This window comes from Mixophyes fleayi, chromosome 9, assembly GCF_038048845.1.
Source record: "Mixophyes fleayi isolate aMixFle1 chromosome 9, aMixFle1.hap1, whole genome shotgun sequence".
Lineage (NCBI taxonomy): Eukaryota > Metazoa > Chordata > Amphibia > Anura > Limnodynastidae > Mixophyes > Mixophyes fleayi.
Genome location: NC_134410.1, coordinates 33,021,481 through 33,034,937, shown reverse-complemented (window position 1 = coordinate 33,034,937; position 13,457 = coordinate 33,021,481). Strand labels below are relative to the sequence as shown.

At 37.1% G+C, this 13,457-nt stretch overlaps 1 protein-coding gene across 6 annotated transcripts in view; it reads left to right on the top strand.

Annotated features, from left to right (window-relative positions):
• Positions 1 to 787: 787 nt before the first annotated feature.
• Positions 788 to 13,457, top strand: part of KLHL13 (kelch like family member 13) — a 33,712-nt gene continuing 21,042 nt past the window's right edge. Inside the window, exons 1-3 of one of the 6 annotated variants that reach the window (XM_075187230.1) lie at positions 788 to 1,802; positions 2,293 to 2,405; positions 12,073 to 12,214. In XM_075187230.1, coding sequence (XP_075043331.1) covers positions 2,308 to 2,405; positions 12,073 to 12,214 — 240 coding nt within the window. In that variant the 5' untranslated portion in view covers positions 788 to 1,802; positions 2,293 to 2,307. Of the gene's footprint in view, positions 1,807 to 2,115; positions 2,406 to 10,622; positions 10,835 to 12,072; positions 12,215 to 13,457 lie in introns of those variants that run through there. The other 5 variants (XM_075187228.1, XM_075187231.1, XM_075187233.1 and 2 more) reach the window with 5 other exon arrangements.

Sequence of the window (13,457 nt, the reverse complement as noted above, 5' to 3'; positions counted from 1 at the left end):
TTTTATTTTGGATTTATATATAAAACCGCTTCCATTTAACTTGCAGACTAGCATTCAGTCTGTCAAATAGGAAACTGCCTCTAAGAATGTTGCCCCACTGGCTTGGAAATCAGGAATATGTCTGGGTGTAGAAAACACTGGACTGGTTAGACTAAAATGTTCCACTATCTCATGTGCACATTGACTTGTTTTATTTAGGTTTGAGGTCTACCTGAACCGAACTGTCTCTTCTGTTTTTGACTTGGAAGCTCTTGAATAGAAGTGGAAGATCTTAATTGTGTGGTATACTTCCAGATTTATAAAACTGTGTGCTTGTGTATATTTGTTAATCTTTTTCTATGGCAGTTGTTATTTCTGTATAACACACGAATAATGTTTTATGTATATGTAATACACATATATTAATATGTATTAATGAAGTTATCATGTCCTCATCCTTTAGGGAAATCAGCGTATTCTAAGGAATAATGTCCCTCCTATTGTAAATCTGGATATTAGAAGCCCCCTTAGGTTTTCATATCCTGCATGAAAGCACTCTGCCCACAGCCACACGAATTTTAGATGGCATCTTTGTGACTTTTAATAATAAGTCATATCATCATCATCATCATCATCATCATCATCATTTATTTATATAGCGCCAACATATTCCGTAGCGCTTTACAATTGGGGACACATAGTGTACAATGATGGAGATCTTTTGAAATTGTTCCAGAATTTTCATTATATATCTAAAATGTTCTGAAAATCAAATTAAAATAGCTAATTTGCATTATGTAGTTAGTCTGAGTCACTCGTGTTAAACTGCCTTTTGACTGCAAAATCCATGTGTATGGTATTGCTGATTGTTCTCAGACACCCACATTGTGGGTTTTTTTTTTGGTTTTTTTTTTTAGTCCCCTTTTTGTATGTTCTAAAGCTGTCAAAACTATTTAACAACCAACAATATTGCACACATTTTAGTGTGACATATAAACTGCTTCCTCTTGAATGTATTTCTCATTGAATATATCTGGAATAGCTGCATATATACATTATATTACAGAAAACATCTTCACTGCCTCCACATAAAAAATAGCTCACTGAAAAGACGGCTTGCAGTGCACAGAATGAATGAGGTCTATTGTAATTAATCCGGGGGTCTTTTGTTTGCTGATTAGCTGGTACACACCATCCCTTTCTGATGAGCCTGAATTGTTGTTTATCTGCTGCTACTGGTTAAAAATCTTGTGCTACTCGGCAGCCTCTGGAGGTCAGCAAACAGACCAGAGACCTGCAGAGTGGCCCCATATGTACACCTGCATGCCTGGCTTCCCTGTCAGTACTTTAGGCAATTCCTGATCTGTTCAGGGGGAGGGGTGAGCATTCAATTAGATTGTTGATAGCGTCCCTACAAGGACTGCTATTAAGAGCACGCTTCTCTACTGCAGAAGACTGAGATATCCCAGAATCTACAGCATGTTAGCCGTAGAAGATTTTGCATTTCCAGAATGTGGCAAAAGAATAGGGAGATGAGAGACATCACAGCTGTACGCTATGCAGAAATGTACAGCCCTTCGTCTCTGCATGTTTCCGTCCCAATGAAGGATTAAAAGGACTGATATTTTTTTTTGTTGTTTCTCCCCCACATTATGGCACTCTTGCATTGTTTGACCAGAGCTTGCTCCAGAGGAAGACAGGCTGCTGAATTTAGCCACTGATCACTCACTAGCCCTGGCCTAAGGCTATGCTGAGAATTATATCCCATTTGTATTGTTGCAGCTCAAAGGAAGAATGTTCAGAGGATGACAAGTGTATTCTGAGTAGGTATGTTTTATTTTATGCAAATCCCCTTCTCCCACCCTCTGTACTGGATAGAAATGAAGCTAAAGCTTTCTGTGCTTGATTATAGTGCTGCTGTGTCCTTAGTAGACTTCCATTAGAATGAAGATTTTATTTGCATGTGATTTTTAGCTGCACAAGAATAAAGCTGCATTGTACTGCTGTGTGCAGTGCAGATTTTTTCCCTTCTCCCCTCTCCCTACTATTCACTGCAGTCAACGCTTCCCTAACGAGGTGGCACTATTGTTGAGGTAGAACGATAGACTCATCATATCGCTTTAGGGGACAGGAGGATTTAAAAGGCGATGCCTGGCAACCCTATTTTACTGATTGGAAGCATTGGTCTGGGGGCATTGGCAGAGTCATTTGCTTGTGTGCAGAGCAGCAGCATCCACTGCGATGTCAGTAGTGTGTGGGATGGAAGTCCTAGTTGGTAGTCTGTTATGGAAACGCTGTTTACTGTTATTGTAGTACCGTGGTGACAACATGCCATTGAAATGGAAAACCAGCTCTCCTGCTATCTGGAAATTCCCCGTTCCCGTGCTTAAAACATCCAGGTCATCGCTACTTTCTCCAGCATACATGTAAGTGAGAGACATGAGGCAACCTAAGGTGGGCTTTCATTCAAGAGAATACCCTCTGTGCAAAATGCATCACTCGCATTTTGCAGTTCAAAGTTAAAGATAAATATGTGGCAAACTGCAGACCTATGGGGAAAATCACTTCCCACCTGCACCCCCAGATTTGTATCAATTCTTTATCACTATAAGGTATACCTCTTAAATATTTATGTTTTTACGTATGTTATTGGGTATTCTACATTGAAAAAAGGTCCAGCCTTAAGATTAGTGGTCTTTGTAAGTTTCCCTAAACAACGACCATTGGTGTTTCAGTTTGTGTAAGGTGGACAAATATAACACATTTTATATTTATGGTTTTTGTTTTTTCTGGCAAACCATAACTTTAAATGTTTGAGCAATGATGTGTCCAACTTGTGTACTGTGCCAATAAGCCTTCATAAATCATGTATGCCCATGATTTATAAGATGTGATGAGGTTGGTGGATCCTATACCTTTTTGCATGTGTGTGTATGTATTTTATACATTTTAAAATGTTGTGCTTCAGGTTTCTGTCTCTACCCATTGTACCCTCTGAATAGTTTCTTATGTCTTGGCTATTTGATAAACTGTTCTTTTTGTTTTCTCAAATGTTCAAACTAACCTGTTTGTGTCATTAGTGATCTGTTTTAAAAGTGCTTCTATTACCATTAACAGATGCAAAATTATAGCTCTAAAATGATATTAATGCAACCACATTATTTATTTCATGTCTCTGAGGTTGCTGCAAGCTTCGTTCATAACCTCCATTACTTCCTGAATTGGCTCTGTATAGAGCTGGGCCCTTCCATGATGTGGACCTTCGGCACCTTGCTATGACAAAATTAAGAAAATTGCCTAACTTGTATAAATTGTATCCAGTGCTTCTCTTTGTCCATGACTTTTTGAAGACCCAATTGTGTGGTTTAATAAATGCACTTCTAGCTTTACATCATCAAGGACTCCTGAAATTGTTATGGCAACAGAAAAATCAGATTAAGGTGCTGGCTGATCTGTTTTTGACGGGTTACAGTGGATGCCACTGAGTGTTTTCATTGCGTAATACAATATGAAAAGTCTTATTTTTGTCACCCAGATTCTGCTTGTGTGTTTAAAATGTTTGTTTAAAGAAACTGTTATGTAAAAATGTAATGTAAGCAAGCGTCAGGCACTGCTTATGGTGTTCATTATTTAACCCTATGAGTGCTGACAGTGTACCGGTCTTGGAGTTAAAGGGCTAAGCCGACTAGTAATGGCAAAACATGTCAAATCTTTCCTGGCTGTCACAGGCAATGCAGTTACTTGTATAATGGACTTGGCTGCTAGCTGTGTCGCTTTGCATAGACTGTGTGCTTTTCTGGAACAGCTCCTCAGGTGGGCTTATGCACATTATTCTTTCCCCAAAAATGATAAAGGTCATCTTTTCCATCAATAAATAAAAGGAATATATGAACTCTCAACCAGGGTCTACTCTGATTAGTATTGCAGGGTGTTTTGTGTCAATGAATGCACTAGAATGCTGGTTCTTGAGCTTTGTTTTTGTGCTCTGGTTTAGGTCTGATGTCCACTCTTGGACCAATAGTTCAGTTTTGATCTAACGGTATGCCTTTTAATTTCAGATTTTAAGTACATTTTACAAAGTATCTTATTTGTATAGAAGTTTAACTGTTTGAAAATACCTTTTCAAAATAATAAAATGGAACTAACATTTTGTTAGCTAGTAGTACACAATAGGTTGGGAAAAGAGGTACAAGGAGACCCATTTCTGGTTGTTGTCTCTGCTAGAACAACCAGAAGCAATAGATTGTGTATGAAGAAAACATAAAGGCTGGGTATTTACAAGGTCAAATGCTCTTAGTTGTTTACATAGTGTTTTTTGTTTTTTGTTTTTTTTGGTCAAATACTTTTATAATGACTCTAATAACAAACACTGCTCTTTTGATATTGAACGTGAAATGGCCATTTGGGTGAAATAAATATATCACGGCTATCTGTTTTAAAATGACCAGTCAGTGTTTATCCACACTTACTAGTCAGATTCCATGTACTCCCATAAACGGTCCAACGTCGTACAGAAATGCCTTCTAATTTTTCTTTCCTGTTTTCCTGAATCTTGATTGTTGCTGCAACAATTGATTGATGGGAGAAAGGGGGAGGAGCTTGAACTATAATTATATTCTAAAACATTCCCAACACCATAATGTGTGCTACTTCATAGCAAGTTGTAATGTACAAACCTCCCTTAATGCCAAATAATTACCATTAACTTTATGGTCCTTTTAACAGCAATCTTCCAGCCTTGTATTTATATATCCAAATCAGTCTCTACTGCCTTTGTCTCTCTATATTAGAGGACATCTTTTGAAATGCACCCCCCAAGAGTGTGTGCCTTTCATGTTTTCAGTGTCCGTGACCTGATTTTCATGAAGTGATGCAGCTTGCGGGCATGTACATTTTTAATTTCTTTTCCTGTCCTGGTTATGACCCAGTTGGATTTCTTTTAAATGTGAGCACAGTGTCTTGCTGAGAAACATTTAGGGTTTTCTTTTGTTTTTTTCTTTTTTTTTTTTTTGTTCCACTAAAATAGGTTAGTCCTGAGTTGTTGAGCAAGTCACAGCCCGATTAGAAATAAATACTGGCTGTTAGTCTAATTTCGGGTAGAACTTTCTGGCGGTTGTGAATGTTTGCAGTCAACGTCCTTCTATCTTGTACTGTATTATGTATTCCTGTATGCAGGTCAGTTACATGCCATACTGAGAGAACCCTATTTGGAAACATTTATGAATGGGTTCTTTGCTGTAAAAATAGATCACTATTAACGGTTTTAATTTGTCTTACAATTTTTTATACGTTAAGTCTCATTGTAAGAGAAGCCTCAAATTAGACCAAGGCATTAAAAAAACTGACAGATCCATATCAGTGGGAAACACTTCTCAACTCTGCTTTTATGGCAGCCTGCTGCTGCTATGAACAGGTTAACTTTTTGTCTTAAGGCTGCATCACTTCTGTGTACACAGTGTAAATGTCATAGTTATTCTTGCACAACTGACATCAGCTAGTTGGTGCAGGGGGTGGATAAGGGAATAGAACATGTTGCAGTTTGGTGGGTAAGAATACTGTAAAATAAGGAATAAATGGAACACTTTGACATTAAAAAAACTTCTTCTATACATGTCTCCATTTGGCTTCACCTAGCAATTTTGTTAAACACTTTTTATTGTGAAAGTTGCACCATGACCTAGTATGACCTAGTGCAGCCATTTTTCCCAGGGCTCCTCCTATTCTCTCTCAGCTCTTGCTAAAAACCAGGGTGAGGGGGGGGGGGGGCAGGAGTGAGCTGGAGGACTAATGTGATATTGCAACTTGTGATTGGTCACTTCTTCTGCTGCCTTTTAAAGGTGGTTAACCAAATTTCCCGGTTCTGTTTTTACAGAACTGGCAGAGCCACATGGGGGAGAAAGCATCTTGTCATGGCCCCTGGTACCCTGACTAGGGGGAGGGGACAACGTGGGGAACTCTGTTCCTTAACGGTATTGCAATTTTAAGTGTGTTGTGTGTTTTTGTTTTTTTTGTTCCCCCCCCAATGGTAGCATTGTGGCTCGTGAATTCTAACTTGTATCAGCCAGTAATTGCCAGTAGGTTTGTTTAAAGGGGCCCCATCCCCTGCACATGTGCTATAATTTTGTGAGTTGTTATCCTTATTTATGAAGTACCAATATGTAGTGTTGTACATTGAGGGGATCCTGCTACAATGAGAATTCCTCCCATTAATTCATAAGATAGAAGTAATCTACCCAAAACATGGAAACAAATACTTCTATTTTATTCTTTAAAATATATATATTTTTTTAACGTATTTGTTCATTATTTGCCTAGTTGTCGACAAGCCTTAAAAAATGTTATAAATCTAATTCATGTGACAAGTTGCCCATAACACATTCTACTTTTACCATAAATTGCTAGAAAATACAACTGAGACTTTCTGGTGTGTACTTCTCTATTAAAGCTTTACCTGTTCAGTATTGTTTTGTGGTAAATGCCTGAATTTTAACCCTTGCTGTATTCAGAAGTCTGTAGGTCCGTGGATGTAGTTTGTATTGCATCTTAGTGATTTCTCAGAGCATCATATGGCCTAGCACACCCACTCCTGGTAAGATTGGCAAATGTCTTCAGCTTTCTCCATTTGCAAATATTTCACTGTAGAATGATGAGCTTCAAATTGTTTGGAAATGGCCTTCTAACCTTTTTCAGTCTGGTGAGCAGCAAAAATTGTTTCTCCGAGCTCATTATAGATGTATTTTCTCCTTGGCAACGTGTTAAAACAAACCTAAATGCTCCAGACTGAACTGCCAAAGGTTCTGCTTTTATATAAAGGTGATTCTCATCAGAAAGTGCACACTTGATTAGCAGCACTGGGCTCAAATTACTTTCTGTATCGACATGGAAATGGTAGGGCTTGTTTTTTGAATCACAATACAAAATCTGTGGTTGTCACATGACTGAATATATATATATTTATATAAATTTGAATATATATATATATATATATATATATATATATATATATATATATATATATATATATATATATATATATATAATCTCTTTCTATCCATATCCTGATCCTGTCTTGCCTCCCCATGGAAATATTTGTAAATACTGTTAAGGTCCTAGAGACTATCGAATCTCCAGCTTTGATGACATCTAACATAGGGATGGGGGGTGACATGTGTAATAGAAGTATTCATAAAATATAATTTTGCATTTCAAACATTATTTCTGCATAAGTTTAACGTGATCCTTAAATTGGGTCTTGTGTCACCATTTGTAATGTTATAGTTTGTTGGTAATCGCCTATTTACAGCATGCAGTGGAGGCAAAGATTTGTGAACTATTCCCAATATGATGGTCTAGTACCCTATTTCCCAAACCCAGTCCTCGGGAACCCACTAACAGTGCAGGGTGAGATTATTAACACCTGTTGATTTTTCAAAATGTGTCGATCAGTAATGAATACACCTGTGCTCCAGCAAAGAGATGTGGAAAACATTCAGTGTTAGGGGTCCCGGAGGACGGTGTTTGGGAAACACTGGTCTAGAGTGCACTATGTTGTGAACAAGTAAGGCATAGTGACTGTTTGTATTGGTGAATCCAAGGTTACTGTGAGCTTTACTAGTGGTTGACATGAGCTGGTTGTTACTGCACAATCTGAAAAAGTGATTTAAAATTCCAAAGGGTTTTTGATTTGCTCTGTTTTAATCAGCTTGAGTGCAAGCGATTACACATTGACTTTTTTATGGAAGCCTAACCCATGTTTAAATTCATCAGTGTGGAGCAATACATAAACTGCTTATTTTTAAAAGAAATATGTTCTATAGAGATTTTAATATCAACTTGTTTACGGAAACTTTATTTCAATGATTATGAAGTAGACCTTAAAGCAAAGCATGCTTGTGGTCACAGTTATGTATTTCGTTTTTTGTAGTCTTCATATTACAGCAGACACTTTTATTGAGATCATTGTGGTAGCTAAAATAAAACGAGTGGCTAAGACTGTTGAACAGAAATACATATAATAACTTTCACATTTGTGATTAGTTGTAAAATAAACATTGTCAAATTGAGGGTCTGTTCCAATTTAAGTCTACTTTGCTTTCAGCAAATGACTGGGACAGGTAGCAAACACGTTTAACCCTCTAAAGAGCATAATGCAAACATAATTTTTCATGCTTCCTGTCGTACCAATTTAAATCTGAATGTTACTTTTTCCATAAAGCTGCCGAGGCTGAAAAAGGAGCAAGTAAATGTCAGAACGGACCTCTATGCTCCATGTGAAAACATCACTTTTTGAATGATTAAACTGTAGTTATGCTGCTACATTATGGCTGCACATGAATGGAACTGGAGGACTAATACGGAATCTTACAAGAGATGTCAGAGAATGGCCACATATCGAGATCTGAGTAGGCAGCACCTATTTTACATTCACTTAGTAACAATGACTGATTTTCCTGCATAACTTTTTTTTTTCTATATTTAGAAGACAATTGATTACCTTCAAAATTCCCAATAAGCCAACTGAACGTTGATGGCCTTTCATTAAGTAACTCCCAAAGGGTTTAATACATTGAATCACTGCCAACAAAGTTAAACATGGAGCATTTTAGATGTGTTGGTGTTTGATACATGCTGAGCTGTGAACATGGAAGAGTGGTTCTCAAATGGATCAATTATCCCAAGACGACCACAATTTAAATTGGTAGTAGCGTACGTTCCCCAAAGGAAACACCTCACTTTACCACCTACGATTCTTACTGCTATGCTTTACTTCAATGTAATTTATTCCTTCAAAATGCGCTGATGGCAGCCCCCACTACCTTGTTTCTGTATCGCCATCAAGGAACTGAATGGCTGACACAAACTTTCAAATTGCCTAGTTATGCATTTAAATTCCAATTAAGTGTCCATGTCTAGATTTACAGTACAACTTTTATACAAGCAACACATGTTAGCAGGGCTATTCTACAAAAATCTGTCTTTGTAATATCTGTTTTGTAGCATACAAGATTGCCTACCTAATGAGAGGAATCAATAGATTGCGTACAAATGTTCATGTCGGGAGTAGATGAACAACAGTGACTAGTCTAGTTTACACCGGTCTCTTCATCTAGGAGGGAAAGTCACAATCACTCTGCGTATAGTGAGCGGTAATGGAACTTTCTTTTCTTTTTCTTGATTGCTCCATTTTTCTTATTTCCATTTAAGTGTTTAGCAACCATATGACTTCAGTCACAATGGCAGATAGTTTGAACATTGTCTCTAATGAGTTCAAAAAAATATATCATTCTTATTGATTCCAGAGTGTTGAAGCGCCTCTGTAGTGCCCAACCCGCCCCTCAAGAGTGTGGCAGGCAGGGGGCTGAGATTAGTCCTTCCATTTGTCCATTCTACAGATAGACCACCCAAACCTTGTCTTTAAACCAATAAGATTTCTGTTCTGATCTCGGATACCGAGGTTTAAACGTTCTTTCTCTGCAAAAGCGTGTACTTTTATTGTACCCAACAGGTGGTCTTGTTAACTCCTCTAAAAACAAATCCATAAAGGAATAAATAATTTTATGTGCATTTCACAATAGCATGTGTAGCTGGGTGCTTTGTGCATCTATGTATAAGGTAATTAGCTGTGGCCTGTGGGTACAGTTAACCTGTAGTAAATAACAGTATTGAATACACATCTATTAAGGATAGAACCAATTTCCAGGTACTTGAAAGAGCCATGTCACCATTAGGACCCAATCAAAGAACCAATAATTTATACTTTCTATATTTTTATATGTATTATAGTCAACAATATAATCCTTTGTTGCTGTTCTGTTGTAGACATCTCACAGAACACTCTGCTCCTCTAAAGTTATTAAAGTCTTATTTGAAAGCCTTTCCCCAGATAGTGGAACATTGGGGTCTCCTATAAAGTTCAGTGTTCTCCATGTAGTTATGCCTAACTGGTGTCACAGCAAACTATTGAGCAGTTTGTGCTTCTTCCTAAATTGTAAACTTGCAAGCAGGGCCTTTTTACTTCTGTCTGTATTACCCAGTACTGTTTTATTACTGTGTTTTTTAAAAAACCCAATTGTAAAGCGCTACGGAACTTGCTGGCGCTTTATAAAGAAATGACTATTTTAAGAAGCTCTCCCTCTGGATGATTGCTTTTGATGGCAATCACTATCGTCTGATCCATTTGGCAAAGGTTTCCCATGCAAAGGATGTGGACTGCGGTCTTCTATCACTATCACTTTATCTAGGGTTTGTTTTTTTTAAATTTAGAGAAAAAAATTGTAATCTGCATGCGCAATGGTCATGTGACACTGACAGGGAAGGTTGACTGAACTCTCATGCATACTGTTCTGCTGTATTCAGTGATATTTCGAAGTCTTTTAACCGAATAAAATAAAAGCCGGGTCACGTTCCACTTGTTTTCCCACAGTAATGCTGAGCCGCAAGTTTGACACGTCTCCCTAAGAGTATACATAAGATCTATATTGATGCACGTCTTGTACTTTGGAGAAGAACTCAAAAATGTATAATTTTTTAACATACATGTTGTTTGCCCTGTGACAAAGATGTACGAGGGGATTAACTTATTGTGTGTGTTGTTTTTTTATTTTTTGTTTTGTTTTTTTCCTGTCCAGGAGATTAGTTTTCATAGTCTATAAACTAAGCATAATTTTCTGTAACCATATTGGTTTATCTTGTACATCTGAAGATGCAAAGGAAGTGGCGGCTTCCTGAGCACCTTCATTCTCCAGTTTAGCAGATTGTCTTGTGTGAAACCCTGCAGTCTGACACTTACTATCTGACTGCTTTAACTATATCATACTCAATCAACGCGCTCTGTGTCCATGGCTTCTAAAACCAGGTATTCTCAACATTTAACGTTTAGGAACAATGAGTGTGATTATTTCCCTTTTGGATTCTTCAATGTACAGTACGATCATTACCTTTTGTTTATAAGGTTGAAGCATTTCTGCTGACCACAGGCTTAACATTTTTTTGTATACAGTGTAACTTTGTTGTCTTTTAGCTTCCCATATTGATACATATATAGTGCACTTCCATTGTCTTTTATTGACTTTTTTTTTTTTAGCATATTTGATCATTAACATTGTATCTGCCATAGCAATAATAAAACAACATTTTGGATTTTCATGATAATGTACTGAGCTTTTTAGGAAAAAAAAGTCTGGACCAAACTGAATCTAAATATTTTGTTGCTGCGTTGAGTTTTGTGAAGTGAACTTTGCATTATTTATCATGTAGGGCTTGTAGTTTATATTCTTTTCACCCTATTTTGGGGAAGCACAATTTTCTCTTGATCCTGTGCAGTGACCAGTTTATTACAAATTCACTCATGGGACTTTTCCAAATGAGTCATTTTAATATTAGTGAGCAAGGAATGGATTTTCATTTTTTTAAATACAACAATCGTTTATATTATGGGTTTTCAGTTAAAGGGTACAGAAAGCCAAAAAATGGATTTTGAGCACAAGTAACTAGCAGTAGAACAGGCATTTAAATATGTCACCAATTTAAAATGTAGTGCCGTTGTCTTTTTATTAGATTTACCACATAAGGTTTTGATTTGAACATTTTTTTTTTGTCTAATTGAGACATTATCACATGTTTAGCATGACCACTTTATCCTATCTGAATAGCTTGTTGTTGTAACGTTCAGTCTGTTTCTCTGTATCACACAGGCAGCAATGATTATCTGTATTTAACTAGTATTGTAGATATTCCAAATGAACGTGTTTAGTGACCACATGAAAGCCCCCACTGTGTTGGTGACAGATGCACTTTGAGTTGTTTGTATGCATGTACCCCCCCCCCCCCCCAATATATTTTACTCCAGAAATATTTCAGCTACTCCTTCCCTAGTGTAAACTGTCTATAAATTGGCAAGGAATTACTTGCAGCAACACATTATAACTGCTTGTATTTATGTAGCAATATGTCTGAAATATTTATAATGGGTTGTAAACTGTTAAGTTATAAAACCGTAAATAGATTATTATTTTGTTTTGGTGAAGAGAATGGGTTTCTTGGTTAATATTTTAAAGTGTTAAAAGATTTAGTCTGCTTACCATTTTATTTCAGATCTTTGGTGGAGGAGGAGGACCCTCACTTGAAAGTGTCTCTTGGGAACACCGATATGGGTGTGTCTGCTCACCTCCAGTCTTCAAAGACGGGCACCACTCGCTTTTTCACCAGCAATACTCATAGTTCAGTGGTGTTACAGGTAGGAGACCTACTTTTCATCTAATCTTCTAAACGATTTATTCACAGATCACAAAGGGAACTAACGTGAATCTTTTTCTTTACAAAGAATTATAATATGTGATTGAGATATTCATTAGTGTCTAATTGTTGTGTGAATGCTAAGAAGGTGTGCATTTAATTATTCAATTTTTTTAAAGACTGGTAATGGATAGTAATTAAGTTGTGTGTAAACTTTAATACAAACTGAAATATTAAAGCTAGAAGGATAATGTGGACATTCTAGACGGTGTGTTGGACTCATTAGACAGTATCATTATCTGGGTATTGAACACTGCTGTCTGATGATGCGGTTGAAAACAAGGTGCCCTAGAGCTCTGCCTGTATGACCCACACGCAGAACACTTAGATCTGTGCAATCTGATCTTCCATTTGTGAGGCTGAATTGGAACGTTATGTAGCCTAAAAGATCAGTGTTTTGGCCAGCTTAAGTGCTGGGAAAATACATGAAATAAATCGCTATTATAATCTGCTTCTGTTGCATGTTAACACGTCAGGAATAGGACGTGTTGTGTTCGAATAGCTGCATTCCAGCCTAAGGAGGCCTCAAACTGAAGACTCATTGCAGCCATTTTTACTGGGACCTCTATTTATCTCACAGACCCAGCCTAAAACAGAGTTTGTGATTTGGTATTCTCTCTCTGACCCCTACCTGCCAGCATTTAAAGACTATGAGCTGTATTGATCAGCTGGCTCTGTATTACAGAATTGGCTGAGCTCCCAGGAAAAACAGTAGCAGCCCCTAGGACTCTGGCTAGAAGTTGGGGGCACCTTAGGAAAATATTTTGAGGTGGTAGTGCAGATTTAAATGTAGTATTGGACTTTTAGAATACAATAGTGTGACCGGTACTATTTGCAATGTGCATGTCATGCATTTAAACTAATAGTAGTTAACCATTGTTATGTATAGTTATTTTTATTTTCCCTTTTTAGGTTCATGATGGTTGTGTACAAATAAAATGTATTAATGTAAATGAATAAAGCTGCTTCAGACTTTTTTCATGTGCTCTAAGTAATCATTTTTTTTTTAATTAAAAATGCAATTCATTTATTTTTAGGGTTATTCAACAACCTTTTGAGAAAATAGTCTTTCCAGCCTAATGTGTTTTTAGGTTGGAAATTTTTGATAAAACTTGTTATGAGTTACCCAGGAAAGTGTTGCACAGTAATTTTGTGCTAAAAATGCCATTATGTGTTACTGGTGG